This window comes from Aulonocara sp. 'chitande type north' Nkhata Bay, linkage group LG15, assembly GCF_057382095.1.
Source record: "Aulonocara sp. 'chitande type north' Nkhata Bay isolate Kocher_YH1m ecotype deep benthic linkage group LG15, A_spYH_male_GT1.1, whole genome shotgun sequence".
Classification (NCBI taxonomy): domain Eukaryota; kingdom Metazoa; phylum Chordata; class Actinopteri; order Cichliformes; family Cichlidae; genus Aulonocara; species Aulonocara sp. 'chitande type north' Nkhata Bay.
This window is the reverse complement of record NC_141358.1, coordinates 19,704,248-19,731,630: the sequence shown is the minus strand read 5'-3', so window position 1 is coordinate 19,731,630 and position 27,383 is coordinate 19,704,248. Positions and strand designations below refer to the sequence as shown.

The 27,383-nt window shown below is 42.6% G+C and overlaps 2 protein-coding genes across 3 annotated transcripts in view; one reads left to right on the top strand and one right to left on the bottom strand.

The window, feature by feature from the left end:
• Window positions 1-27,383, bottom strand: part of LOC147312948 (exostosin-1) — a 435,823-nt gene that overhangs the window by 165,495 nt on the left and 242,945 nt on the right. The gene's annotated exons all lie outside the window — the stretch shown is intronic.
• Window positions 21,316-23,667, top strand: LOC147312952 (uncharacterized). The gene is made up of 3 exons (XM_086264364.1): window positions 21,316-21,878; window positions 22,050-22,975; window positions 23,117-23,667. Exons 1-3 carry the CDS (start codon window positions 21,412-21,414, stop codon window positions 23,665-23,667), a joined length of 1,944 nt encoding a protein of 647 aa, XP_086120490.1. The 5' UTR covers window positions 21,316-21,411.

Here is a 27,383-nt window from a genome sequence, read left to right as displayed (position 1 = left end):
GCTCCCAAACACGAGGGGACAAGTAATACCTCTAAAACACTTAAGTTGGCTTTATTAAACATTAGATCTCTAGCTGGGAAAACATTTTTAATTAATGATTTAATCACTGAGCACAGCCTTGATTTTATGTTTTTAACTGAAACTTGGTTGGACCAAAGTAACAGTGGAGCTGTTCTCATCGAGACGACCCCTCCTAACTACAGTTTTATCAGTGAGGTCAGGGTGAGCAGGAGAGGAGGAGGGGTTGCTGTCTTATTTAATGAATCATTTCAATGTAAGCAGCTATCTCCTGGAAGTTTTCAGTCTTTTGAATATGTGGCTTTACAGCTGAAGGCCCCATCCAAAGTTGTGTTTCTTAATGTTTACAGGCCTCCCAAATACTGCACATACTTTTTTAATGACCTCAGTGAACTGCTGTCTGTGATCTGTGTTGATTTTGACTGTGTAATTATTGCTGGGGATTTTAACATTCATGTGGACAACCCTCAGGACAAAGGGACTAAAGACCTGAGTAACACTCTGGGCAACTTTGGGCTGACTCAGCATGTAACAGAGGCCACACATAATAGAGGACACACTCTTGACCTACTGATCTCCAAAGGCCTGAGCATTTCAAAGGTTACTGTGTCTGATGTGGGCCTGTCTGATCATTACTGTGTTTTCTTTGAAAGTAAAATCTCAGCCCACACAAATATATCAACAACAGTGATCACAAAACGGTGTATAACTGAACACAGTAGTGCAATTTTTAACCAGGTCTTCCCATTAACACCTGACCTGCCCAGAGGGTCAGTCAATGAGCTCGTCAATAGCTTCAATGCTAACATGTTAAATGTAATGGACACTATTGCTCCCATTAAGGTGAAGGTTATCTCTGGAAGGAAAAAGTCTCCATGGAGAAACTCCACACTGGTGAAAAAAGAAAAAAGAGAGTGTAGGAAAGCTGAGCGCAGATGGAGAAAAACAAACCTCCAGGTTCATTATGACATTTATAAAGAGAAACTTCACAATTATAATTTACAACTGAGGAATGCAAGGAGGTCCTACTTCTCTGACATCATCACTAAAAACAGCCATAATGCTCGGGTCTTATTTTCTACAGTTGACAGGCTAACAAACCCTCCTGTGTCAGTGGCAGCTGAACTTCATTCGACCATGGCCTGCAATGACTTTGCCAAATTCTTCACTGAAAAAATCCAAAAAATTAGACAAGAAATTGGTACATCAACAGCAGATCCAGGATATGTACTGTGTCCACCAAAAAACTGTTTAAACACCATGAAACAGTTTCAACCTATTAACAGCAAAGACCTGGAGGACATCTTAGGTCAACTGAACTCCTCCTCCTGCTGTTTAGATGTCCTGCCAACAAGTTTTTTCAAAAAGGTCTCAAAGACTTTAGAGTCAGACCTGTTACAGATCGTCAACTTTTCTTTATTATCAGGTGTGTTTCCAGAATCACTAAAAACTGCTGTAATCAAACCTATACTGAAAAAGGACAATCTTGACAAGACACAAATGAACAACTACAGGCCGATCTCAAATCTCCCGTTTTTAAGTAAGATCATTGAAAAAGCAGTTTCTCAACAGCTCAGTTACTTCTTAAAACAGAATAATTGCTACGATGCCTTCCAGTCAGGTTTTAGACAGAACCACAGCACTGAAACCGCTCTGACCAAAGTGTTTAATGACATATGTCTGAATACAGACAGTGGAAAAATGTCAGTCCTAGTTTTACTGGATCTCAGTGCAATATTTGATACAGTTGACCACAACATATTACTCAAACGACTGGAGAACTGGACAGGTCTTTCAGGAACTGTACTAAACTGGTTCAAAACATACGTAGAAAACAGGAAATACTTTGTATCAATAGGTAACTTCACATCTGAGCAGACAAGTATCACATGTGGAGTTCCCCAAGGTTCCATCTTGGGACCCCTTCTGTTTAACATCTACATGCTCCCACTGGCACAGATTATAAACAACAACAAAATAAACTATCACAGCTATGCAGATGACACACAAATATATATCACAATGTCACCAGGAGACCGAGGCCCTGTACAGGCTCTTGGTAAATGCATTGAGGAAATCAATGACTGGTTGTGCCACAATTTTCTCCAGCTAAACAAAAACAAAACTGAGGTAATAGTCTTTGGCGCCAAAGAAAAACGATTACAGGTCACCAGAGAACTTCAATCTATACATCTAAAAACCACAAACCAGGCGAGAAATTTGGGTGTAGTGATGGATGCAGACCTAAACTTAGAAAAACACATTAAGACAATAACAAAGTCAGCTTACTATCACCTCAAGAATATATCAAGGATAAAAGATCTGATGTCTCAACAGGACCTGGAAAAACTAGTCCATGCATTCATCTTTAGTAGGCTTGATTACTGTAACAGCATCTTTACAGGTCTACCTAAAAAATCAGTCAGACAACTACAGCTCATTCAGAACTCTGCTGCTCGAGTCCTCACTAAGACCAAAAAAGTGGACCACATCAGTCCAGCTCTGAGGTCCTTACACTGGCTGCCTGTCCGTCAGAGGATAGACTTTAAAGTTCTGATGCTGGCCTATAAAGCTCTGAATGGTTTAGGACCAAAATACATCAATGACCTCCTGACCCAGTATGAACCTTCCAGATCCCTCAGGTCATCTGGATCCGGTCTTTTATCAGTTCCCAGAGTCAGAACCAGACACGGAGAAGCTGCATTCAGCTTTTATGCTCCTTATATCTGGAACAAACTCCCAGAAAGCCTCAGATCAGCTGAAACACTCAGTTTATTTAAATCCAGGTTGAAGACTCACCTGTTCTCAGCTGCATTTGAATAAAGCACCAAATCCACACTTTAAGCTTAAATTTCAAAACTTACATTTAACTACTGATTTTATCTACTGTTCTGATTTTATCTGTTTTGATTTTATATACTGTTTTGTTTGTTTGTTTGTTTGTTTGTTAATTAGTTAGTTAGTTTATTTGCTTGTTTTAATCAATTTTAAATCATGCTTTTTATTTGTTCTTGTTTTTAATGTCTCTGTAAAGCACTTTGAATCACCTTGTTGTTGAATTGTGCTATACAAATAAACTTGCCTTGCCTTGCCTTGCCTTAAAATTAGGAATGCCAGTGATCATTACTTCCTCACTATAATACAGTTAACACAAAAAAATAAGCTAGCTTCCTCAAAGTCTTTTATCAGCAAAAAATTGGTTTTTGGCCGTGGTATCAGATACCATGATCGCAGCTCAATTATCATTTCTAGACAAAGCTAATTTAGGATAAGTAAGTTGTACACTACAGATACGGTAACAGCATTATACATCCTGCATTACTGTGTTTTATATTATATGAATTATAGTATGGTAAGATGTACACTACAGGCACATTCCCTTTGAATGGTATAATTGCATTGTACATCCTGCATTAATATTATATGTATAACACTGTGCAGGCATGTGCAGAGGGGGGGTAGAGGGGCTTGAGCACCCGCCCCTTTCCTGATGGGTGCCCAAAGTGCCCTTTTGTTGAGGCAACTTTTTTTTTTTTTTAATTATTATTATTATTATTTTTAATGTGTGTGTGCGTGCGGAGTCCTGTCTGTGCCCCTCAACAATAATATTTAACTATTAATCACAGTTTTGCTAAATAAAAGGATCTGGCTTGCATCAGTCACATGATCACATTTAACCAATGATCGCCCTTGACGGCAGAACGGGCTGGTTACGAGCCGGGAACGAGCTCACAAAGAGCACGCGCATTTTTAGCGGTCCGGAGCTGTAGGAGAAACACAAGTTAACTCAGAGACACAGACTGATGCGACAAAACCAGTAAGTAGGTGTACAGCGTACACTGTAGTGTATAGCACAGAGGAGTATTAGCTTATTACCTACACGTTGGTAAGTTGTCTTGTTGCAGCTGACGAACTGAAACAAACGAGCGTGCTGTGTGTGCAACAGCGCGACAAACATTACCTGTCCTTTTATTAACTGCACAAGTAGTGCTGGTCATAGCTGCTGGCTACCTGTGTAAGGCTGTCATGGGTCTGTAGCTCTGTCACCGTTTTAGGGAACATGTTTAGTTTTAAAGTATTTAGAAACATATTTAGTTTTAAAGCAAGTTACAGGGCTTTTCCTGCCTTTCTGGAGGGATTATATTTCACTAAAAAGCGATCTAATATGCATGTCCACATAATTATGCATTATTATAATATTTTAAAAAACACACGCTGTATTTTAAAGAACATACATTAAGAAGCAGATTATATTAGATTTATATTTTAAACAAGACAAAATTTGGATGTTACAGCAGTAACATTATTGTATCTCTACAGTTTAAAAATGTAATAAGCTTTGCCCTGCACAGAGTGGATAGTGAAACAAATGGAATCATCATAAATACATTATTTCATATTTATTACTTCCCCCTCCTCATTGCTTTATTATTGTAGCTCTAGTAATAAATATGTAAGGATTCTGGATCAGCACCGTGATGCCCATAGTATATACAGTATTCTGAAGAAGGTCTAAAATGTCACTGTGTGTGCGTGCATGTGTGTGTTTTATTTAGATGGATTTTTAAAAAAAAATATTACTCATGATATAACATTGTCCAGACATGGCTGGTAAGGACATGAGGAGGAAACAGTAGGAGCTGTGTGAGGCTACTAAAGGCAGTGCTATAACATTTTTCTGTCATCATTTAGATTAAGTGCAAGAGTTGTTAGGTGTGGATAATTAGATTATAGTTTATTGCAATAGCAAGTTGTGCCTTGTTCTCAGATGGACAGCAAGTGGAGAGTGATATATGAAATGATGGGATGGAAGGAAGAAGAGAAGCAAAGAATGATTCACAGGCAGAGCCTAAATTATTTCTCACAGTTTTTTGTGTCCTTATGGTTCCAAGCGCTGTCACCAATCTTTGCATTTTGTTATTATCTCATGATACTTGTTTAATAAGCTACCATCTCTCCTATGGACTTTTTAATGTCTACAGTCTCAGCACAGCCCTGCTATCAGCAGCAGGAGCAGCAACCCCTCAACAGCAACATTGTACTGTGGCTGTAGCTCAGGTGGCAGAGCAGGTCAGCCACTAATCAGAAGGTCGGTGGTTCGATCCCAGGCTGCCTCCTGGCTGCAGGCCAAATATCCTTGGGCAAGATACTAACCCCGTGTTTGCCTACTGGTGGTGGTCAGAGGGCCCGGTGGCGCCAGTGTCCGGCAGCCTCGCCTCTGTCAGTGTGCCCCAGGGTGGCTGTGGCTACAATGTAGCTGCCACCGCCTGTGTGTGAATGGGTGAATGACTGAATGTGTAAAGCGCTTTGGGGTCCTTAAGGACTAGAAAAGCACTATACAAATGCAGGCCATTTACCATGTACCCATCAGGTAAAACATCGGCGACGTTTGCTTTGCCTTGTTGCCCATATTAGATTCTTGATGAATGTGTGTTGTTGTTATTCAGCCTGCTTAAATGTGCCCCTTTTTAACTTTGAGCACCCACCCCTTTAAACCTCTCTGCACGGCCCTGATACTGTGTCAAATTCATACTACATTATTTCCATCTCTTTTTTCTTTTATTCAGCTAGCAAGCCTATCCATGGGTAAGAACTTGTTCTTCTACAATTATTGCAAATGCTTGACAACTACTCTTGTTGCATGTGGATCTAAATTGTCATTTCTCTCTGACCACAGCTTAATACAACGTTGCAGACGAAGAGGAGAACTGCAGGTAGAGCAGGAACTGCAGCAACAACTGCAGCAACTGAAACAACTTCAGAAACAGGAAAAGCTGAACCAACGCTTTAACCGAGAGCAGCTCAAACGAGAGAGAGTTGTTTTCAACTAGACTTCCACCCGAAAGAGAAAGTCTAAAACTCTTTACTGTAGTTGAAAAGAATGCTTTATGCGCCTCTGAAAAACAAACTAATTAACATGACCTGCTATGGCTTTAAAATGTGTCTGAATGATTGATGACATGATGAGATGATTTAAAGAGACAAATGAGATGTATTGAGTAAATTTTCAATAAGGTTCAATAATTTTCTGCAACACTTGTAATGTGTAGAACTACTTTACTGTTTCAGCAACACATTTTATTATAATGCTAAAGCATCCATCCATCCATTCGCTTCCCCTTATCCTTTTCAGGGTTGCTGGAGCTGTCACCCTGGACAGGTCGCCAGTCTGTCGCAGGGCTAACACACAGAGACAGACAATCATTCCCACTCACATTCACCCCCGCATTCACACCTAATAATGCTAAAGCAAAAAATAAATTTGCATGCACAAAAACATTTGTCCCTTGTCTAATTTAAAGGATACATGTGTTTGAATAAATATTGAAATAATTTGAATGGTTGCTCTGACCTTCATGCAGTTACAGGTTGTATTTAAAAAAAATTATAATATGAACAAGATGTTTCTGTGGTGGGCGAGAGGAGTGGAAAAGCGGGTTCAGGGTGTGGTCTCAAAGCAAGGTTTTATAAAACCACTCGATCTGGCTCTTTGCCAGTGCCATGGCTCCAACACCATTGTGAAGTTTGCTGACGACACAGTGGTGTTGGGTGCCATCTCCAACAACGATGAGACGGCCTACATGGATGAAGTGAAGAATCTGGCATCGTGGTGCCAGGACAACCACCTCCAGCTGAACGTCAGCAAGACCAAGGAGCTGGTGGTGGACTTCAGAAGGGGTCAGCACAGAGACTACAAGCACATTATCATCAATGGAGCTCCAGTGGAGAGGGTGCAGTCCTTCAAGTATCTTGGTGTCCACATCTCCTCAGACCTGACATGGGCTGCCCACATTCAGGTCCAGACCAAAAAGGCTAGGCAGCGCCTGTATCACCTACGACAACTGAGGAAGTTCAGGGTCTCTCCAAAGATCCTCAGGATTTTCTATACAGGCGCTGTGGAGAGCATCCTCACACTGAACATGACATCGTGGTTTGGGAACAGCTGTGTGAAGGACCAAAAAGCTCTCCAGAGAGTGATCCGTACAGCAGAACGCTGCTGCAGGATTGCTCCCCCCCGCTTCAGGACGCCTACACCAGGAGATGCCGGACTAGAGCAGCGCAGATACTGAAGGACCCGTCCCATCCTGGCAACAAACTGTTCCAACTTCTGCAATCTGGTAGAAGGTTCCGCATCTTCCGGGCAAGGACAGAGAGACTCAAGAGGAGCTTCTATCCCCAAGCCATCCGTGCCCTAAACACACACACCCGCCCTCTCACATCATCTATAATTGACTGAGTCAGGACTCTTCCAGACACTAAACCAAGGCACAATGTACATTTCAATTCCTTTAATTTTAAATATGTTTATATTGTCTATCCTGTAAAATAGTCAGATGTCTATTCATATTAATGTACAGAATTCACCTGCTTGCTGCTACTACTGCACATTCACCCAATGTATATACTACATATATATATATATATATATATATATATATACATATATATATATATATACACACATAATGTTTTTCCTCTACCCCCCCCAATTTTTTTGCACATGTCGAGGAGCGTGTCAGGCTACATTTCACTGTGTGTTATACTTGTATAACTATGCATGTGACAAATAAAGAACCTTGAACCTTGATGATGCTCCCCCCAAAACCCCAAAGCCTTCCTGGAGGTGTCACAGGCGACTGCGGAGGAATGGACTCTCTGTCTGCTCCTGCTGAATGAGAGGCTCAGTGCCGCCACACTTGGGCAGCACTCGTGATGACACCCTATGCTCAGCCTTTGACCAGGTGATAAGAATTGAGGTCAGATGGTCTGCCCTGAAGCAGCGCTGACATTTCCTCATTTTTTTTTGATTAGGAACAGATTGTATCGTGTTGTGACACACCCAGTTGTTGATGCCTAGAAGAAATTATTTTCCAGGCGGCTCATTACAACCCAATGGCCGGTCACATGGGTATGACAAAACCCATGTGACTGGCGTGACTGTGTTCACGGCCCTACATGTTACCTGAGCATAAGAGGCAAATTGTTCAGAGGGAATTGTACAAAATGCTGAAAACAGGAGTAACAGAAGAGTCACACAGCGCTTGGTGTAGCCCCATAGTTTTGGTTGTGAAAAAAGACGGGTCTATACTGGTGATGGGCATAACGGCGTTACAAGTAACGGTAACGGCGTTACTAACGGCATTACTTTTTTCAGTAACTAATTACTACTTCGTTACAACGCCATTACCGTTACTAACAAGAAAATGCGGTGCAGTCGTGTTACTATTTTTCAACAACCAGACAGTTGAAGCTGTCTTCTCTCTCGGCTTATGAGAGTGCTTGCTAGAGCTTAGATCAATTGTGTTAATACAGTATGTCAAAATGAAAACATAACTGTAAATTCAGACACGTTAGGTTGTGCTGAAAAGGATGATACCAAACAAGCAAAGTAAATAGTTTTTAAAGGTGAAATGTTGGGGGAAAATCAAAAGTTGTTAAAAATGGCCAATAATACCATGGAAAAAATGTTAAACATTCTTTTAAAGTAACGCAATAGTTACTTTTCAAGTAATTAATTACTTTTAGAATCTTGTAACTCAGTTACTAACTCAGTTACTTTTTTGAAGAAGTAACTAGTAACTATAATTAATTAATTTTTCAAAGTAACTTGCCCAACACTGGTCTATACGGTTCTGTGTCGACTATCGCAAGATGAATTGTTGTGTCACACGTGCCACAGTTTGATGCTTATCCCATGCTCCAGGTCGACGAGCTCCTGTACCAGTTAGGCACTGCTACATTGGCTTTAACCAAGGGCTACTAGCAGATCCCCCTGTCTGCATAGCCCAAGGAAAAAACTGGCCTTCTCCACTCCGTACAGTTTGTACCAATTCGTCACAGTCCGTCGGCTTGTTTGGAGCCCTGCCACTTTCCAGACGCTCACGGACCGGTACTGTGTCCGAATGCTGCATATGCTGCTGTCTACCTGGATGATGTCATCATCCATAGTAACACCTGGGTGGAGTATGTGCAGCGGGTGGCTGCTGTCTTGGAGTCTCTGAGGAAGGTGGGGCTCAAGGCCAACCTGAAGAAGTGTGAGGCTGGACGGAGGGAGGTACAGTATCTGGGGTACCACTTGGGGGGGGGCGTGTCCCACTCAGACCCATTGTCAGTAGCATAAACTCAGCCACTTAGATTAGATTAGATAGAACTTTATTAATCCCTCGGGTGGGTTCCTCTGGGAAATTCGATTTCCAGAAAAGCACAGCACCGACAGAAGTTACAGTTATATATATATATATATATATATATATATATATATATATATATATATATATATATATATATATATATACACACACACACACACACATATATATATAAATATATAAATACAGAGACAATATAAATAAAATATACGAAGGGGATAAATAGAATAAATAGGAATAAAAAATAAAAATACAAGTGAATTGCACATTTCAAGTACTGAGGTCTATTGCACTGTTGACTATTTACAAAAGTATTGCACAAAAGGTATTGCACGGTGAGGTGAAGAGGCACTACAGCTTAGTTGTTCCCCCCTCCTTTGTCCTCCTGTTTCCCCTCCCTCTCCCCTCCAGAGAGGAGTTAAACAGTCTGATGGCGTGTGGGACAAAGGAGTTTTTAAGTCTGTTAGTTCTTGTCTTTGGGAGAAGCAACCTGTCACTGAACAGACTCTTCTGGTTGTTAATGGCCGTGTGCAGAGGATGCCCAGCATTGTTCATAATATCCAGCAGTTTCTTTAATGTCCTTTTCTCTGCCACTGTCACCAGAGTGTCCAGCTTCATGCCGACCACAGAGCTAGCCTTCCTGATCAGTTTCTCCAGCCTTACAACATTTCGAAACACCTTGCTACCATCCTGGCACCTCTTGTGGGGAACACCCCACATCACATCAAGAACTTCACCGACAAGGTCCGGAAACTTACCCTGGATCCAGATGAAACCATGGTGTCCTTTGATGTAGTCTCCCTCTTCACTTGCATACCCACCACGGAGGCAGTGGAGACTATCAGAAAACGACTACAAGACAGCTCCTTGGAAGACAGGACCAACTTCACACCCGATCAGATTTGCACACTGTTAGACCTCTACTTCACCACTACATATTTCAAATACAACGAGGGCTTCTACAGACAAAAACATGGCTGCCCAACCTTTACATGGAAGAAGTGGAAAGAAAGGCTCTTGGCTCTTTTAAAGGGAGAGTACTGTAGGAGTGTTTAGCTTATTTTAGAGTTTAGAAATGTGTTAACATAGAATGTAGAACTATTGTATAGACACTGCCCTCAATATAATAAAGGCCTCACTGTGTCGTGAACTTAGGCGTAGATTGTAGGAGACCCCTCCCCCACTTGAACTGTGAAAGTAAAACAGAGAGGAGTTAATGCTGAGTGGAAATTTCCCAGAGAATGTTTGGGTGGGGGTCTCAACATTTGTAACTGGATAACTGTGGTCTGGAAGGGAGATGGGTTTTATGGGGAGTCACCTACACCCACAGTGCTTTAACTGTCACGCACACGCACACACATCCACACGCACACTCACTCATGTGCACTCACACATACACACAGGTATGCGTACACAGTCACACACGAGCACTCACATAGACAGGCGGGAACGCGCACATGTAGGCATTCATGTGCTCGTGCACATAGATACAAACACAGAGTTTGCAGCACACCGTAGGGGGTTTTATGATGGGGACGCCTCTATAAAGCTGGCTGTAACGAACAAAGGGGTGAAGATTTTTTGGAGAGGGACACACCAGCCTCGTCTTCACTTCTAGAAGATGCATGCTTAAATGAAGATGAGTAAAAGATGAGTAAAGATGAATAAAGGTTTTGTGAAAATAACTACTGAGTTCCGGTGCAGTCTCTGGATGCTCGAGGAATAAAAAGAACCGGGGTAAAACTGATTTCGTAACAGTACCCAGCCACTGGTACAGATATGTAGACAAAACCTGGGTCAAAATCAAAAAACAAGAAGTGGAATCCTTCACTGCGCACATTAACGCCGTGGATAAAAACATCAAGTTCACCAGGGAAGACACAAAGGATGACTGTTTGCCCTTCCTGGACTGCGCTGTGCACATTGAAGAGAATTGCAACCTCAACAATGAAGTTTACCGGAAGCCCCCACACACAGACCATTACCTCCTCCTTGACTCCCATCACCCTCTGGAAGACAAACTTGGAGTAATTAGGACCCTACACCACTGGGCAGAACATGTTCCCTCTAAGCCTGAAGGGAAAAAGAAGGAACACACACATGTAAAGGAAGCACTTAAAACATGCGGTTATCCTAATTGGGCATTTATAAAGTCAGCAAAGATGCACAGAAAAGAAGGCCAGACACCAGCGAGGGAGGATAAGAAAGACAGACGCAACAACATTGTCATCCCGTATGTAGCCGGTGTATCAGAGAAACTCAGGAGAGTTTTCTCCAAGCACGACATCCCAGTGTACTTCAGACCCAGCAACACACTCAGACAAAACTGGTTCACTCGAAAGACAAAACTCCAAAACACAAACTTAACAATGTGGTGTATGCTGTACAGTGTAGCGAGGAATGCCCAGACCTTTACATTGGAGAGACCAAACAGCCACTTCACAAGCGCATGGCACAACATAGAAGAGCCACCTCCACAGGACAAGACTCAGCAGTTCATCTGCATCTGGAGGACAAAGGTCACTCTTTCGAGGATGCCAATGTTCACATTTTGGACAGAGAGGACAGATGGTTTGAAAGAGGAGTGAAAGAAGCCATTTATGTCTACTGTGAGTGACCATCTTTGAACAGAGGTGGTGGTTTACGACACCAACTGTCTGCCATCTATAATCCAGTTTTGAGATCCCTTCCCAGACGCCTTAATGCCCACTCACATCCTGGGCCATCTGACCTCAGGAAATCACATGATAGGGTGGGGCCAGGTTTCACAATGAGCTCACCCGAAACCCTGGCTGATTGTGACCCACACCCATTTTCACACCTCTCCTCATGTGATTAGGTAGAGGATCATCAGGGTGTCCTTTGTCCCTCTTTGGGGGGAAACTCCCACTGGGTTTAAATCTGGGACTCTCCACCATTTGACCCTTAGAACTGAAGAAGCTTCTCGGATGAGAGGTGAAACGTCTTCAAGCAACTTAAAGAAGTCCAGACACTTTTCTTTGAAAACTCCTTTGACTAGACACCAGCAAGTGCTTCATGGAAACCATTCTTTCCAAGCTCCTTAGACTACAATGACCTGGATGAATGAGAACCTTCATAGACATACTTCCAATTTAGACATATGACTACTCCTTTCATAGTCATATGCGAAACACGGCTGTATAAATGTGTCGCAGCCCCTGGCGTGCGCACTCACAACAATGGCTGAGCGTAAACGGAGTCATGTGTGGACGGATTTTACCTCCACAAACAGCCAAGACGCGGTTTGCAATACATGTGGCAAGACAGTGAGGTGTTGTGGCAACACCACTGACCTCATCAAACACCTCAGGGTAAATCATATCACAGAATATGATGAACTTATGTTGAGGCGAACTGAAGAGGAGGCGAGGGACAGGTGCTGCTAGGGCAAGACAGACGTCTCTAGCTGAGTCCTTTAGTGCTGCAGGCAGGCAACATGCTCAAATAGCGCACAACTTCAGGTTTTTGTTATTTCTATATGATTATTCTGCATTATTAGCAATAAGAACAAGTAGTCTGATGTCCTTTAATCATTATAAAGCTCTATTATTATATTATTATTACAATTAAAATAATACAATAATATATTGTATTATGAAATACAATGAAACATTAAGTTTTTGTACAAAGTATCGGTATCGGATCAGTATCGTCGATACCACCCTGAATTTTACTTGGTATCGGATCGGAAAGGAAATCAGTGGTATAGCACATCACTAGTTCTTGAGGCTCAAGCTGTGAGTTCAGTTATTCAATCACAAGCAATGAAAAACAGAAATACAGGCCTACACTGTTTTCAAAAAGTGTGCTAAAATACAGTATATTACTAAAAAAAAAAATCCTAGCTAAATTAAAGGCTGGAGCGCTGAATAACATACTGAACTGCCAATATCTACAGGGGTTTAAAGAGTATTAGCAGCATATCATAGCCGTTTATGAGTTATTGAAAACGTCTTCAATTTTCATTCCAGTTCCTTTACATCTTTCTCTAAGCTGGTTAGAAATCTGGAGTTTATCTGTTAAGGCAGCGGTCTCCAACCCCCGGGTCCGTGAGTCGTTTGGTACCGGGCTGCGAGAGTGAAGGCTCGGGTGTGAAATGTATGGTTTTCAGGGGTTTTATTGGTTTTTAGCGTTATTTTGTTATCGTTTTTATCGTTAACTCAGTTTTCCTGGGTCTTTTATGAATAAATCTTCTTTTTTTCGGTACTGGTACTAGTTTTATTTTGTTGTATTTATCCGCGACACCTTAAAAGCCGGTCTGTGAAAATATTGTCAGGCATAAACCGGTCCGTGGCTCAAAAAAGGTTGGGGACCGCTGTGTTAAGGTGATATATTAGAGAGGACTGGTTTTACTTAATGCTAATTCTATTTCCACCAAACTTTGATAACATGATTGATCTCAAAGCAGTGAAAGCAAACTCTTTTACAAATTGGTCTCTTATTAGTTGCCCATCAAAGACCTGAGGTTCATTGACCACGACCATGCACAAATAACTAGAATAACCTTAGCAAACTCATGCCATTGTAAACTGGAAACAGGCACACTCAATCAGTGGCTTAAGTATGCTTTGAGAGACAAAAAAAAAATGCAGCCACAAGATGGCAGAAATTTAAAGGATAGATCCAAACAAGTAAGCCACTTGGGGAGGGGAGAGATCACTACTTTGGTAGGTTTTAATTGATACTCGTTTTTAGGTTTCACTTGATAAAAACTATATTCTATGTTTTATACTGTATAATTGTGTGTTTGTGTGTGTATGTGTGTGAATATGGCTTCCAGTGTAAAAAGTGCTTTGAATGCTCACCAAGAATAGGTAAGTGTTACATAAATACCATCCTATTTAGTTCTTTCTTCAACCAAATCAGAAAAAGGCTCTGAAAATGCTTCATTCTGATGACTCAAGGAAGAAACACTGCCCTAATAAAAACATGTCATTATTTTCTTGGAAGATTACCGAGAGGGGCTAGAAGAGCTCCTAAAAGAGTGTCTTGATTTAAAAAAATCTCCTTCTGCAGCTCATATGTAAAAAGCAAAAAGGCCTAATAACAACACAACATAGTAACTGGTGAATTTAATAGGTTGGGTTTAAGAACACCAGTGTTGGGTAAGTTACTTTAAAATAGTAACTTAGTTACATTACTAGTTACTTCTCTCAAAAGTAACTCAGTTACTTCAAGTTACTCGTTACTTTCAAAGTAACTAGTACGGTGGCCCCTAGAGACAAAGCACGTACAAACTCCAAAACACTTGCAAATTCCAAAACACATGCAAACTCCAAAACACTTGCAAACTAAAAAACACATGCAAACTCCAAAACACGTACAAACTCCAAAACACATGCAAAATCCAAAACACTTGCAAACTAAAAAACACATGCAAATTCCAAAACACGTACAAATTCCAAAACACTTGCAAAATCCAAAACACGTACAAATTCCAAAACACTTGCAAAATCCAAAACACGTACAAATTCCAAAACACTTGCAAAATCCAAAACACTTGCAAACTAAAAAACACATGCAAATTCCAAAACACGTACAAATTCCAAAACACTTGCAAAATCCAAAACACGTACAAATTCCAAAACACTTGCAAACTCAAAAACACATGCAAATTCCAAAACACAACGGAAGTGCTCCAGGACGCTAGGGGCAGTGTTGAGCTTTTGTTACCTAGTAACTACACAAGCCAGGAAGTACCAATGACCGGATTTGGGGTTTGCAGCCTTAAAGGCCGCATTTTAAGGCCGATTACGTCACAGCGACAAGAGAAGGCTTTCCCAATTCAAAGGCTGCTCGAAATGCGGCCCTCAAATGCGTCCATAATTTCCCTGAATTTTAAGGATGGGTCGGTGTAGCCTTCATGGCCCAACATATCCCAGACTTCATAGTGCGGTGGTGGTGTGGATAATTTTGCCGAAAAAAAACGGTGGAAGCGGAGCGGAGGAAGTGTAAACTTTCAGAAGTAAGTACTGAATATTATGTCACTTATTTATGCGCAAATATTTTTTTAATGAAGAACATTAAACCATTATTGTTGGCCACATGTCGGGAAAGTTATGTGACATTAGTCATGTCTGTACTTTCAGAATTAACTTGGTTTTAAAGCCTTTACTTTAAAAATATATATATAGTCGACCTTAATCTTACAGAGATTGTGATGATTTTGTGGATAATTAAAGTCAGTCATATATCCACAAACACAACAAGCTGAAAGTCAGTGATGCTGCTCGGTTTGCAGTCCTGAATATCACAGCACAAGGAAGATTCACTGCACTGTTAATGTTAGCTATGTTATATTGCTGCCTCTGTTCGGTGGTGTCGAGCCAAACGGACTTTAACGTGTGTTTGAATGAGCTGACGGTTCACTCGTTAAGCTGAAAGAAAGATGCTTTAATCACAGGAGTCACACATGTGTGTCCACTGTACCATCTGGGAACTCCTCTTGTTTCGTAATAACACAAACACTAAATCCTCCTTCTTTTGTGCTGTTTTGTAGCAGTGTATACACCTGAGACTGTCACCTGTCTGTCTGTCCTGCACTCTCTCTGTTTCTTTCTCTCTGATTGTGTAATAAAAATATGAACATGTGTTTATAAGTCACACTTGTGTTTGAATCCTGCAGCTTATCACACATTTGATTTCCATGTGTGACGACTGCAAGTGTCCAGAGTGAGGACAGACTGAGGGACCCACTGCTGCACATCATCTGTGAGGCTTTGCACCCCTGATGATCCACCAGGACAAACTCAACAGTGTGTGAGGAAGAGGAGGAGGAAGAGCCAGCAGCAGCTGACAGATGGAGAGAATAGACAGACTGTTCCCTGTTTGTGAAGGACTGCTAGAAAAGTTTAAAATAACTAATTGTCTGTCCTGAATCAGTCTTATTAGGTAATGTTCAAATAATTTTATCATTCCAGTGTTTTCAGTGTGGGAGAAAGTACTCAGGGCCTTCAAGTTACACACTATGAAAGGCAGCAACAAGTGTAATATTCAGAAACCTAAAGTATGTATCAGCAGCAGAATGGAGCTAAAAATAAATGTTTGTTTCAGTTCTATGAAGCTTTGAGTATTTTGGATCAGTAGCACTGCTGTGTTTGTTGCATCATATTGCTGTAATTGTTTATATGCTTTATATATTCTGAGCTAAGTTGATCTATAGTGTTACATCATATTTTACAAGGATGTTATGTGTTTGTATACTTTCTGCCCAGTTTGACCCATTTAGCAGAAGCCAGCCTGTTTAAGGCTCTGATATCTATTCTGTATGACTTAAAGCAGTTATGACATGGTCTGATTTTCTCACCCAATAAAGGAATATTTCATATATCAGTCTACTCTTCATTTTATCAGAAACAGTTATCACAGCTTGTACATTTTCTTTTTATAAATATATGTAAGCAATGAGCCAAATTTAGTAATGCCAGCATGAAGGAACAACATTTGTCTCTTATATATGATACACCTATATATGCACTGTCAAAGATACTTGTCTTTGAGTGAAGATTTAAGGTGATAAGACATATAAATAACTGCAACTTGAATCTGTACTGAAGCTCAGTATTTGACACAGAGTTCATGTTCACTGCTGTAATAGCTAATAATGATTAATATAATAACTAGAATATTGGCCATATTATATTTATATTACCAAAGTGATATGACTTTAGTCTCATGAACAACATCAGCTAATTCTTATTTACTAATTAATCTTGAAATGACTGTTCAGTACAGAAATGAAGCCCAAAAATCATGTTTTACTGTCCTGTGGTCTCAGCCTCAGATACTTATCAAATCACACAAAGCTCATGTAGAAACAAACAAACAAATGAACAAAATATGTTCTCCCTCATTTCTGTCAAACCAAGTTGTATGACACGTTTCCAGCGGTTAGTATCACGGTTGCTAGGCAACCTGGGAAGCGCGATGGAGACTAGACCGTCCCATACAGACAAACTTGCCGTTTATTTTGCAAATCGAGCTCAACACTGCCCTTAGCGTCCTGGAGCACTTCCGTTGTTTTTTGGAATTTGCATGTGTTTTTGAGTTTGCAAGTGTTTTGGAATTTGTACGTGTTTTGGATTTTGCAAGTGTTTTGGAGTTTGTACGTGTTTTGGAGTTTGTACGTGTTTTGGAGTTTGTACGTGTTTTGGAATTTGCATGTGTTTTTTAGTTTGCAAGTGTTTTGGATTTTGTACGTGTTTTGGAATTTGCATGTGTTTTTTAGTTTGCAAGTGTTTTGGAGTTTGTACGTGTTTTGGAATTTGCATGTGTTTTTTAGTTTGCAAGTGTTTTGGATTTTGCAAGTGTTTTGGAATTTGTACGTGTTTTGGAATTTGCATGTGTTTTTTAGTTTGCAAGTGTTTTGGGTTTTGCAAGTGTTTTGGAGTTTGTACGTGTTTTGGGTTTTGCAAGTGTTTTGGATTTTGCAAGTGTTTTGGAGTTTGTACGTGTTTTGGAGTTTGCGTGTGTTCTTTAGTTTGCAAGTGTTTTGGAGTTTGCATGTGTTTTGGAATTTGCATGTGTTTTGGAGTTTGTACGTGCTTTGTCTCTAGGGGCCACCGTAAACTAGTTACTAGGGAAAGTAACTTTGGTTTTACTCAGAATTCTCTTGTTAATGTGTTTCTTCCATAACTTTGCCAGTCTTCTAGCTTGCTTACTTGCCACAAGTGCACTGTGCCACCTACCAATAGAAAGGAAAAGATAATGTGCATATTTCCACGAGAGAAATCCCACGCCTGGACCGTCATTGACTGCTGCCATGATTCTAGCCTACGTCACAGCGTCATGTGCGCCTTTTACATCCAACACAAAAACTGCAGTCGTGGTGCTTTCGATTGTACTCAGAACTCGGAAATTCTGCCTTCTGAATAGGAAGATGTAGGTAACACCAGACTGCAGATGAGCTGCATACAGGGCTGGACTGGGACAGAAAATTGGCCCGGGCATTTTGACTAGCCCACCATTATAGGAAAAATCTTAAAGCCTTTGAATGAAAATAAACACTGTTGTGACAGTGATGTACACTGTTCTGATGGTATATATGCATCAATCTATCAATCGTTTGTTGTAAGATTCAGATAATTATTTTTTAAAAGCTAGACATTTTAAATGAGAATAAGGAAGAAAAGTATTTCTTTGTGCCCCCGTTTCCCTTTTAATGCCCTACATGGACCCCTGGCAACACTTTGAGATCCGCACCTGCACAGTTACCAGCTGTCAGCTACCTAAAAATGGATCCTGGGGTTATTTGTCTCTCAGAAACAGTTCATAACTTCCCTTCAACTCATTCATGTCACCTAAAAGGTAAACCTGTTTCTCCATCACAGCTCTGATGATTCAGTAAGGACATCTCCTGGTTTCATCTTCATGTTTCCCTCTCACCAGATAACCAAACCGTATCATGACCAGCAGCTTTTTTGCAGCTGTGGCTCCAGCAAACATCAGCTGATACTAGAAATTAATATTAAATAAATTCTAACAACAGCTGATCAAGCTTAAACGTGCTGCTGTTGTTTAGCGCGACATCCGCTGGTTTCCTCTTTCGGCGCAAAGTGAGCGATAAATAAACAAGAGAGCCGATCAGCTGATCACTGATCAGTTTTCATGATTGAAGTAGAAACGGGAGAGGGAGGGGGAGAGGATGAGAGAAGAGGCAGCTGTGCAGCAAAGACACAGAATAACTCCAGCTTTGTGTCTTTTTCATTGTAGCTGAATTACGGGACAAACTGTTCCTTTTCACCTCAATAAGAAACGCGTAATATTTTCTCTGAATACCAGACGGGACGGTTGGCAACTCTAATAACTTATGAACAAAATAAAGTTCAACATCATTAACTTCATAGCACCCACCCAGCTGTATAGAAACTCCGTCATGCTAGCTAGCACGCAGTACGGAAAAAGTCAGAATAACGAAAATAAACTCCACCTAAACTTGGTTTATATCTGACCCAGAGAGACTGCAGGTCATAACTTCTTACCTGAAGTTCAGTTCACACTTGGACCGGCGGCCGCCTCGGGTCTCTTTTCCTTCTGCGTCCCTTTTCCTTCATCCACCTGCTGGCCTCCACCACTTGCTAATGTTATTGAATCTGTGGAAGCTCCGCGATAGCCACCACACGAAGTAACAAGTAACGACCCTATCTAAATCCCAGTAACGACTAACGCGTTCCTGATTTTGGCATAATAACTAGTTACCGTGCTCGTTACCACAATAATAACGTAGTTACTGTAACGCGTTACTTAATAACGCGTTAGTCCCAACACTGAAGAACACTGACTGTGAAATAAACTTAGACAACTGGCATGACAAGAAACAACACTGCAGTGAAGCTGTTGTGTTAAAGACAAAATGGTGAAAATGCAACAACAATAATGGAGGGGGAAAACGCAGTGGAAAAATACTAGTGCTTGAATAAGAAAAAGAAAAAAAAACTTATTAGGTTAAATACTACATGAAGTATAATTAACAATGAATTTAGTCAACATGCAATGTTGAAAGTGTGTTACGAAGTTCGCTGGTCGTTGCATGACATATCTTCAGCTTACCGTTACTGGTAGCAGATCCTTATTGATAAAAGGGTATCCACAGACGTGACAAACCATCATAAGCACATTTTTTTTCTAAAATTAAAGCAAATTCTTAAAGTGGTCAACATTGGGTAAGAGAAATGAATATTTCACAAAAGACAAATGAAAAAAATTGAATGTTTAAAGTTGAATTAAATAGCATTTGTTTGTTTGTTTTTCCACAACGTATGTCAGCATGTTTTTATGTTAGTTCATAGTTATGTTAAATTACACTAATATGAAAGCATATCTTTTAAGACATTTAATGCCAAACATTAATGACACGTCAGTGACCTAACTGAGATAACTGTCTTACTTGTTTTTTTCCTTACCTGTCAAAAACAAGATTTGCTTTAGTCCCTTCTATATAATATTAATATTTTTTTTATATTATATTTTATATTTTATATATTTATATTTTATATATTTACTTCGATATACACATCATGAATACAGAAACTTTCAGTTCTTATTTTAATGGTTTGTTTAGTTTTTTTGATAAACAGACACTTGTCATTAACTTCCTGCAGTGTTAAATGTTACAATTTAAGCTTGTGTTTGAAATCAAGTTCATTAACATGTATTATATTGACTCTCTATAACCTTTTAGGGCAAAATTCAGATTGTAATTGAGCATTGTCCTGAAAATGTGTCTATGCCTTTACTCTATACAGAGCACTTGATCACATGGCAAGTGTTTTAGTGCAAACAGTTGGTTGTGTCACGGACCCGGCTCTGGAGGACTCGGGGGTCCGTGACCAGTTTTGACTGTTGTTATTGTTGTTAGTATTATTATTATTTGGTGATGTGTGTTTTCTCCACAATGCTGTGTTAGTCTGTGTCCCACTCGTATGTATAGGCAGGGTGTGGGTGTATACGTGTGTATGTCTGCGGGTGTGGCTGGAGGATGGAGCACAGCCACCTGCAGGCCTGATAGGTGTGGCCCTGCGAAGGACTGGCCACACCTGAAGTTCCTGCCACACCTGTTGGTGATCAGGGCTCGTCGGGGGAGCTACTTGGGAGAGTGTTGGAGCTCCCATCGGCGCGGGATCATTGAGTTATCGTACCAAGTTAGTGTGTCAGCATATGTCTGTGTTGTTCGTATATGCCCGCCGAGGGTTAGTGTTGACGGCTGCCTCTATGGTTTCCCTGCAGGAGGAAGAGTGGTCCAGAAAGGCAGCACACACGGGGTGTGCGGAAACACAACAGCAGGGAGCACGAGCACAGACGTCGGAGGGAAGCACGCACACGGGGTTCAAGGGAGCAACGGGGAGTTATTGTGTTTACAGTTTTTCACTGTGAATAAAGAGCACTGTTTGCATCGCAGAGTCTGCGTTTTGGGTCCTCCTTTCCCCACATCCCCACGGTCTGCCAGCCAGACCGTGACAGAATGATCCCGCCAACCACCATGGACCCAGCAAACTCAGGAGTTGCCACGAAGGAGAGATCGCTCACGCAGCTATGGGATTACTGCCGGAGCGTAATCCAGGCTGTAGACCCACCCAAGAGACATATACAGGTAGTGTTCTTTGACAATTATCTCTCATCCACTACCTTCACCACGAACATTCTGGACATTAACAAACTTAGGCACCTGGTCGCTAGTTTAAGGGAGAGCTCGAGTTTTGAACTATTTGGCTTGGGTGGTCCGAGCATGGACAGTTCGGCTGCTCTCCTAGAGACTCTAGCCGCTTGGTTTTTCACGCGTCGGCGGAGGGCTTTCCCGTCGATGCTCGCGGCACAATCGTTTGATCCGCTGTTACGGAAGGCATGCCGCACTCTCTACCATCATCCCGTTACGCCTCAACCCACTCCTGCGGTTTCAGCCCGGTCAGCTGGCAACGGACCAACAGCGCTCATCACCGCAGTGAGTAAACCCGACTCATTTGTTTCTATTAATCCTGTCATTGAAAATCAAAACACAGATGAACAGCAGAGGACTGTTTCCGTACACCCGGCCCCGCCTTCACGGAGGAGAAGGCGTCCTCGCAAGCAGCGTTCAGCCACCTCTACACTCACTCCTGTGCTGGTCGAAGGCTCAGGACCAGCGGCTCTGGACGCCACAGTGAGTAAAATGGACTCTGCCGGTGTCGTAAATTCCCTTCCTGTGAACATGGACATAGAGACTATAGCCACTACGGCAATTAACAATGGAGAAACTGTAAGATGTGTAACTGAACTCCCAGTGGGGATTTTTGGACCACCGACGGACGAATGTGGCCTGAGTGCTAATGCTGGGGCAGAATTTTGCATAGACAGCCCTGAGGTAGTTAGCTCAGAGTCGGTGGGGTCAGAAACTGTTTGCTTTACCTCCAAAAACTCAGAAGATGTTCACTCTGAGACTGTGAGCTGGGAGCTAGGGAGTTCACAGCATACAGACCCAGATGACTTTTTGGCTCAGTCTGGCCATATGGAGACAGAGGTTCTCCCCAGGGCTTCCCCAGAGGCCGAACTGGAGGCCTCAGTTGCCTCTGGACCCCTGGAATTTGTTGAGCCAGCTGTAACATTCTCATCCTCTCCACCCTTCATAATAGCCATATCACCCTCAACTCAGTCCGCTGCCCAGCTAGTAACGGAGTCTGCTGCCCAGCTGGTGACTGAGTCTTCAGTCCGGTCAGCCTCTCACCTTCATCCTCAGTTGGAGGTCGATATGCCTGCTGGACCACCTCTGCCATCATTTCACCTGTCTGTCCCTGCATCGTTGGCCAGTCCACCGGGAGCAGCGACCGCACCATCATCACCTCCTCCCTCTGCAGCTACTTCTCCACCAGAGTCCCATCAGACTGCAGCGACCGCAGCACTCTCGGCTTCGCCATCTGCATCACCTACTCTACCTTCACCTTCCCCACCTGCAGACACCGCATCACCATCTTCACCTCCAGATCGACCGTCAGTAGCTGTAGCGCAGCCGGAGGTGCTCAGGGTGCTCGGAGAGCGGGAGGAGCCCGCACCGCCAGCTGTGGAGCCCTGCGAGCCGGAGCAGGAGCCCGGCGAGCCGGAGGAGCGGCTCAGCGTGGCGGAGCAGGAGCCCTGCGAGCCGGAGCAGGAGCCCGGCGAGCCGGAGGAGCGGCTCAGCGTGGCGGAGCAGGAGCCCAGCGAGCGGGAGGAGCTCGATCTTCCCGAGCCGGAGCTCAGCGAGCGGGAGCCGGAGCTCAGCGAGCGGGAGCCGGAGCTCAGCGAGCGGGAGGAGCTCGCTCTGCCCGAGCCGGAGCAGCTCAGCGAGCAGGAGCAGCTCAGCGAACCACCAGCAGAGGAGCTCGGCGAGTGGAAGGAACAACCGGCGCTGCCAGCCGAGGAGGAGCTCGGCGAGCCGAGGGAGCTCTCGCTGCCAGCCGCCGAGGTGGAGCTCTCGCTGCCAGCCGCCGAGGAGGGACCCGCTCAGCCGGAGGTCAACGAACCGGAGGGACCTCCACGTCTGGCGCGGCCTCCACGCCATCCACGTCCTCTGCATCCACGTCAGCGACCAGCGCGTCATGAACCGTGTGCCACACCTCGCTGTTGCTCACCGGAGGAGCAGCGCCGCCACCGGACCCGTGGCAGGCCGCCTGGGGAGCAGCGCCGCCGCCGTCGGACCCGGGGCAGGCCGCCGGAGGAGCAGCAGCGCCGCTACCGCCTCTGGATCCTGGGCGGGCCGCCTGGGGAGCAGCGCCGCCACTACTGGGCCCGGGGCTCGCCACCGGAGGGGCAGGAGTGCCGCCGCCACTGGAGCAGTGGCAGGCCCCCAGAACCGTTTTTCTGCTGTTGCCGGACCCGTGGCTGCCCGCCGGAGCTGCAATGTCGCCACCATTGGACTCGAGGTAGGCCCCCTGAACTCTTTTGTTATGTTGATGGGCCGCCTGAGACTGTTTTGTGGCATTTTTTCTTTTTGTTGCTCCGCTGCGGGATGCGCGGTCGGACTCTGGGACTGTGACCATGGGGGGGTTGTTTTCTTTGGGGGTTTTTGCTTGTTTTGGTTCTGCCCTCCGTCCTGGACCTCCCGCCGCCCGCCCTGGGTTGGTTGTGCTGTTTTTGGTTTGTGTTTTTGGGTCGTCGGGAGCCGACCCTTAGAGGGGGGGTACTGTCACGGACCCGGCTCTGGAGGACTCGGGGGTCCGTGACCAGTTTTGACTGTTGTTATTGTTGTTAGTATTATTATTATTTGGTGATGTGTGTTTTCTCCACAATGCTGTGTTAGTCTGTGTCCCACTCGTATGTATAGGCAGGGTGTGGGTGTATACGTGTGTATGTCTGCGGGTGTGGCTGGAGGATGGAGCACAGCCACCTGCAGGCCTGATAGGTGTGGCCCTGCGAAGGACTGGCCACACCTGAAGTTCCTGCCACACCTGTTGGTGATCAGGGCTCGTCGGGGGAGCTACTTGGGAGAGTGTTGGAGCTCCCACCGGCGCGGGATCATTGAGTTATCGTACCAAGTTAGTGTGTCAGCATATGTCTGTGTTGTTCGTATATGCCCGCCGAGGGTTAGTGTTGACGGCTGCCTCTATGGTTTCCCTGCAGGAGGAAGAGTGGTCCAGAAAGGCAGCACACACGGGGTGTGCGGAAACACAACAGCAGGGAGCACGAGCACAGACGTTGGAGGGAAGCACGCACACGGGGTTCAAGGGAGCAACGGGGAGTTATTGTGTTTACAGTTTTTCACTGTGAATAAAGAGCACTGTTTGCATCGCAGAGTCTGCGTTTTGGGTCCTCCTTTCCCCACATCCCCACGGTCTGCCAGCCAGACCGTGACAGGTTGAACACAGATGTTAAGTTCATTAATCTGCTGAAAGTTGAGTAGGTAGGCTAGTAGCACACTATTTTTATTTATAAATACAAAGTCATAACAATGAATATGACTGAATGAGTGAATTAATTTATTTGAATCTAGAAATACTACTGTGATATCTTTTTTGTGTTTCAGAATGAAGTCTGCCATAATCTTTCTTGTATTTACACTGGTCCTCTTCATGGCTGATCCTGCAGAACTTCAACCTCAAGGAAAGCAGGTTTCTGGTAAGTTAGAGCTGTATCATTATAGCAAAACTGAGGCTGTGAAAGATCAAACTTTCAAAACATCAAACTTTTACTGAACTTTATTATCCTTTTGTAGTGTTCTCTGAAACTTTATATATAACTAATGAAAAAAAGAATAGAAAAAAGATCGAGTGATCGGGAGATATAAGGTGGTCCCGTCGAGAGTTAGGCCAAGGGTAGAGCGATGTGTTTTTTCATCTATGAAAAAAAAATGTGCCACTACTTCCTACCCTTTTCCCGTTCTCTAAATAATGTGAGATGTGAGTGAGTTTGGTCTTTGGCAAAAAGAATTATATTGAACTGAACTGAGGTAAAACAAGAGGGATCAGTGCTAAATAAAATGTTTTTGGGTTTTTTTTAGTAATTTTTTTTTTATATTCAATTAAACTTAAAATCCTATCTAGATAACTGATTTTAGTTGTCCCAACAAGATGTTACAGGACACAGAAAGAGCAAATGCAACATGACTTTAGTTCAGTCAAGAGAAGCTCAGCTACAATGTTAAGTTAATGCCAACGCACATCAACTGATTTCTCAGATGACACAGCTTTGTGTATCTATCCGTTCATTTTTTTTTTTGGGGGGGGGGGTTCGACCACCTGTCTGATTTCACGTCACTGGATTGACAAATCTATAAAGCTGTTGTAGCCAGTCTCCATTACTTGCACATCCATTCATTTCCAGCCCACCTCCACCCATGCTATTCATGCTAATTCAAACCTAAGAGTGTTGTAAAAGTGGGAGCAAGGTGGAAAGCTGTGAACAGAACAGAGCAATACCTTCAAATATAAATTCTTACAGATGGAAATAAAAATGTTCACTGTGCTGATCTTACATTAACATGTTGTAATGTAATTGTAGGTAGAAATAAGAACTTTTAAAGTGTTTATTCAACAGCCTCATTTCCCAGATCAGTATCAAAAGCTGAAGAACAATATTCTCAATGTATATGCATATATCGTCATGTCCTGATAACTCTTTTTAACATGTCGTTTTAGGAGAAGTCGTCGAAAAAGTCCTTAAGGAACTGATTCAGAGCGTGGTTAAGTAAGTACTCTTCTCTAGTAGTTAAAAGTTATTAACAATGACTGAAATTTTAAAGAAAAAAGTATCATTTAATAGATAAGGTGACTTTTTCAAGTATTCTGACTTCAATCTTCTACACCTAGGCCTGGACCTAAGGCTGTGAACTTCGACGAATTTGAAGATGCTGTGATGTCATAGAACTATGACATTTTAAGGAGCAGTTCAGTGGGGATCCAGGGCCCCCTTATGCTTTGCAATGCAATCAACAGACAAGGAGTCTTTGTTGTTGTTGATGTTGACTATTATGCCTTAACCTCCTAAGACCCAAACTCTTCCATGGCATGCATTTTTAATTTCTCTTTGATATTTGGGCTGATTGGCACCTGATGAATGTAAAAACAAAGAATTACCAGATTTTTTTTAACCTAATTTTTGTTCCTGAGAAAAATGAGATCCACATATGAGGATATTTGTTTAAAATAGAACAGTGGCAGTATAATGTCCTTGTGAGTGGATATCAGGCACTTGTAAAGCAAAATGTAGTATTTTGGTCTGGATAACCCAAAATGTGATGTCCACATATATGGATGCCAGGTCCTAGGAGGTTAATAACTGGAAACCAAAAAAATATTTTAAAAAAACCAACCTTGCTGCTGCAAACTGCTCAATAAATAAAACGACAAACTTTGTCTGTTGTTATTAAGTCATAACAAGAGAGTGTATTGTATTTTCACCAACAGTGATTTTTTAAGTAAAATATGTTAGCCATGGCATTCCTAACTTTTTTCACATGTGTAGGTGCGCAAGTACTCTGGCTTCCTCCCACAGTCCAAAGAAATGCAGTTAGTGGAGTTAGGTTAATTTGCGATTATAAATTGCCCATACGGGTGATCATGAGTGTGAATGGTTGCCTGTACAGTATGTCTGTGTTAATCCTGTGACAGACTGCTGACCTCTCAAAGCTGTATTCTGCCTAACGCATTAAAGCAGCTGAGATAGCCTGCCAGCAACCTAAGCAGATAGGTCAACAAACTCTGACATGAAGAAAAGTGAACTTTGGAGCTTGTTAGTAGTAGCATTGTACTTTGTTTTAAATAGAGTAAATCCACAGTAAAGTTACAAAAGTCAACTTAGTCAATGGTTAACTAAGTTTGATATGATGTTTAAATTAGGCAGCTTCCTGAAGGCTGATGCTTTCCTAGCCATCCCACTTTGTATCGCACTCGTACTTGCAGGAAGCAGGAGTAAAGCTAAAGGGGGGTATTGGGTGTACTAGACCTTATTTATTTCAAACATTTTTCAGATTAAGACAGAAATAAAATCAAGTATTATATTAATTAGACTGTATTATTATTAAAAATGTTGAAAAAACAACATTTTCTGAAGGCCAATAAAAATGGACATGGACCAAGATGGCGGCGCGTGAACAACGCGAGGCTCAGTGTCTCTCCAGAATCTGCTATTTAGCGGTTTTTTATCTACTTTTAACCGTAATTATTCGTCCAGAACTGCTGTGCGTTGCTGACCTACAGCAGACAAGAGCTTCTGGACATCTGGACTCATAACTCCAAGAGTTTTATCGCCGATCTC

What these genes read in the sequence shown, in the direction of transcription:
- LOC147312952 (XM_086264364.1), top strand. Translation starts at nt 21,412, where the DNA reads ATGGACAGTTCGGCTGCTCTCCTAGAGACTCTAGCCGCTTGGTTTTTC. An exon ending in CTTCCTGTGAACATGGACAT is followed by an intron (nt 21,879 to 22,049) that starts AGAGACTATAGC and finishes GTCGGTGGGGTC; the next exon opens with AGAAACTGTTTGCTTTACCT. An exon ending in GCCCGAGCCGGAGCAGCTCA is followed by an intron (nt 22,976 to 23,116) that starts GCGAGCAGGAGC and finishes TCTCGCTGCCAG; the next exon opens with CCGCCGAGGAGGGACCCGCT.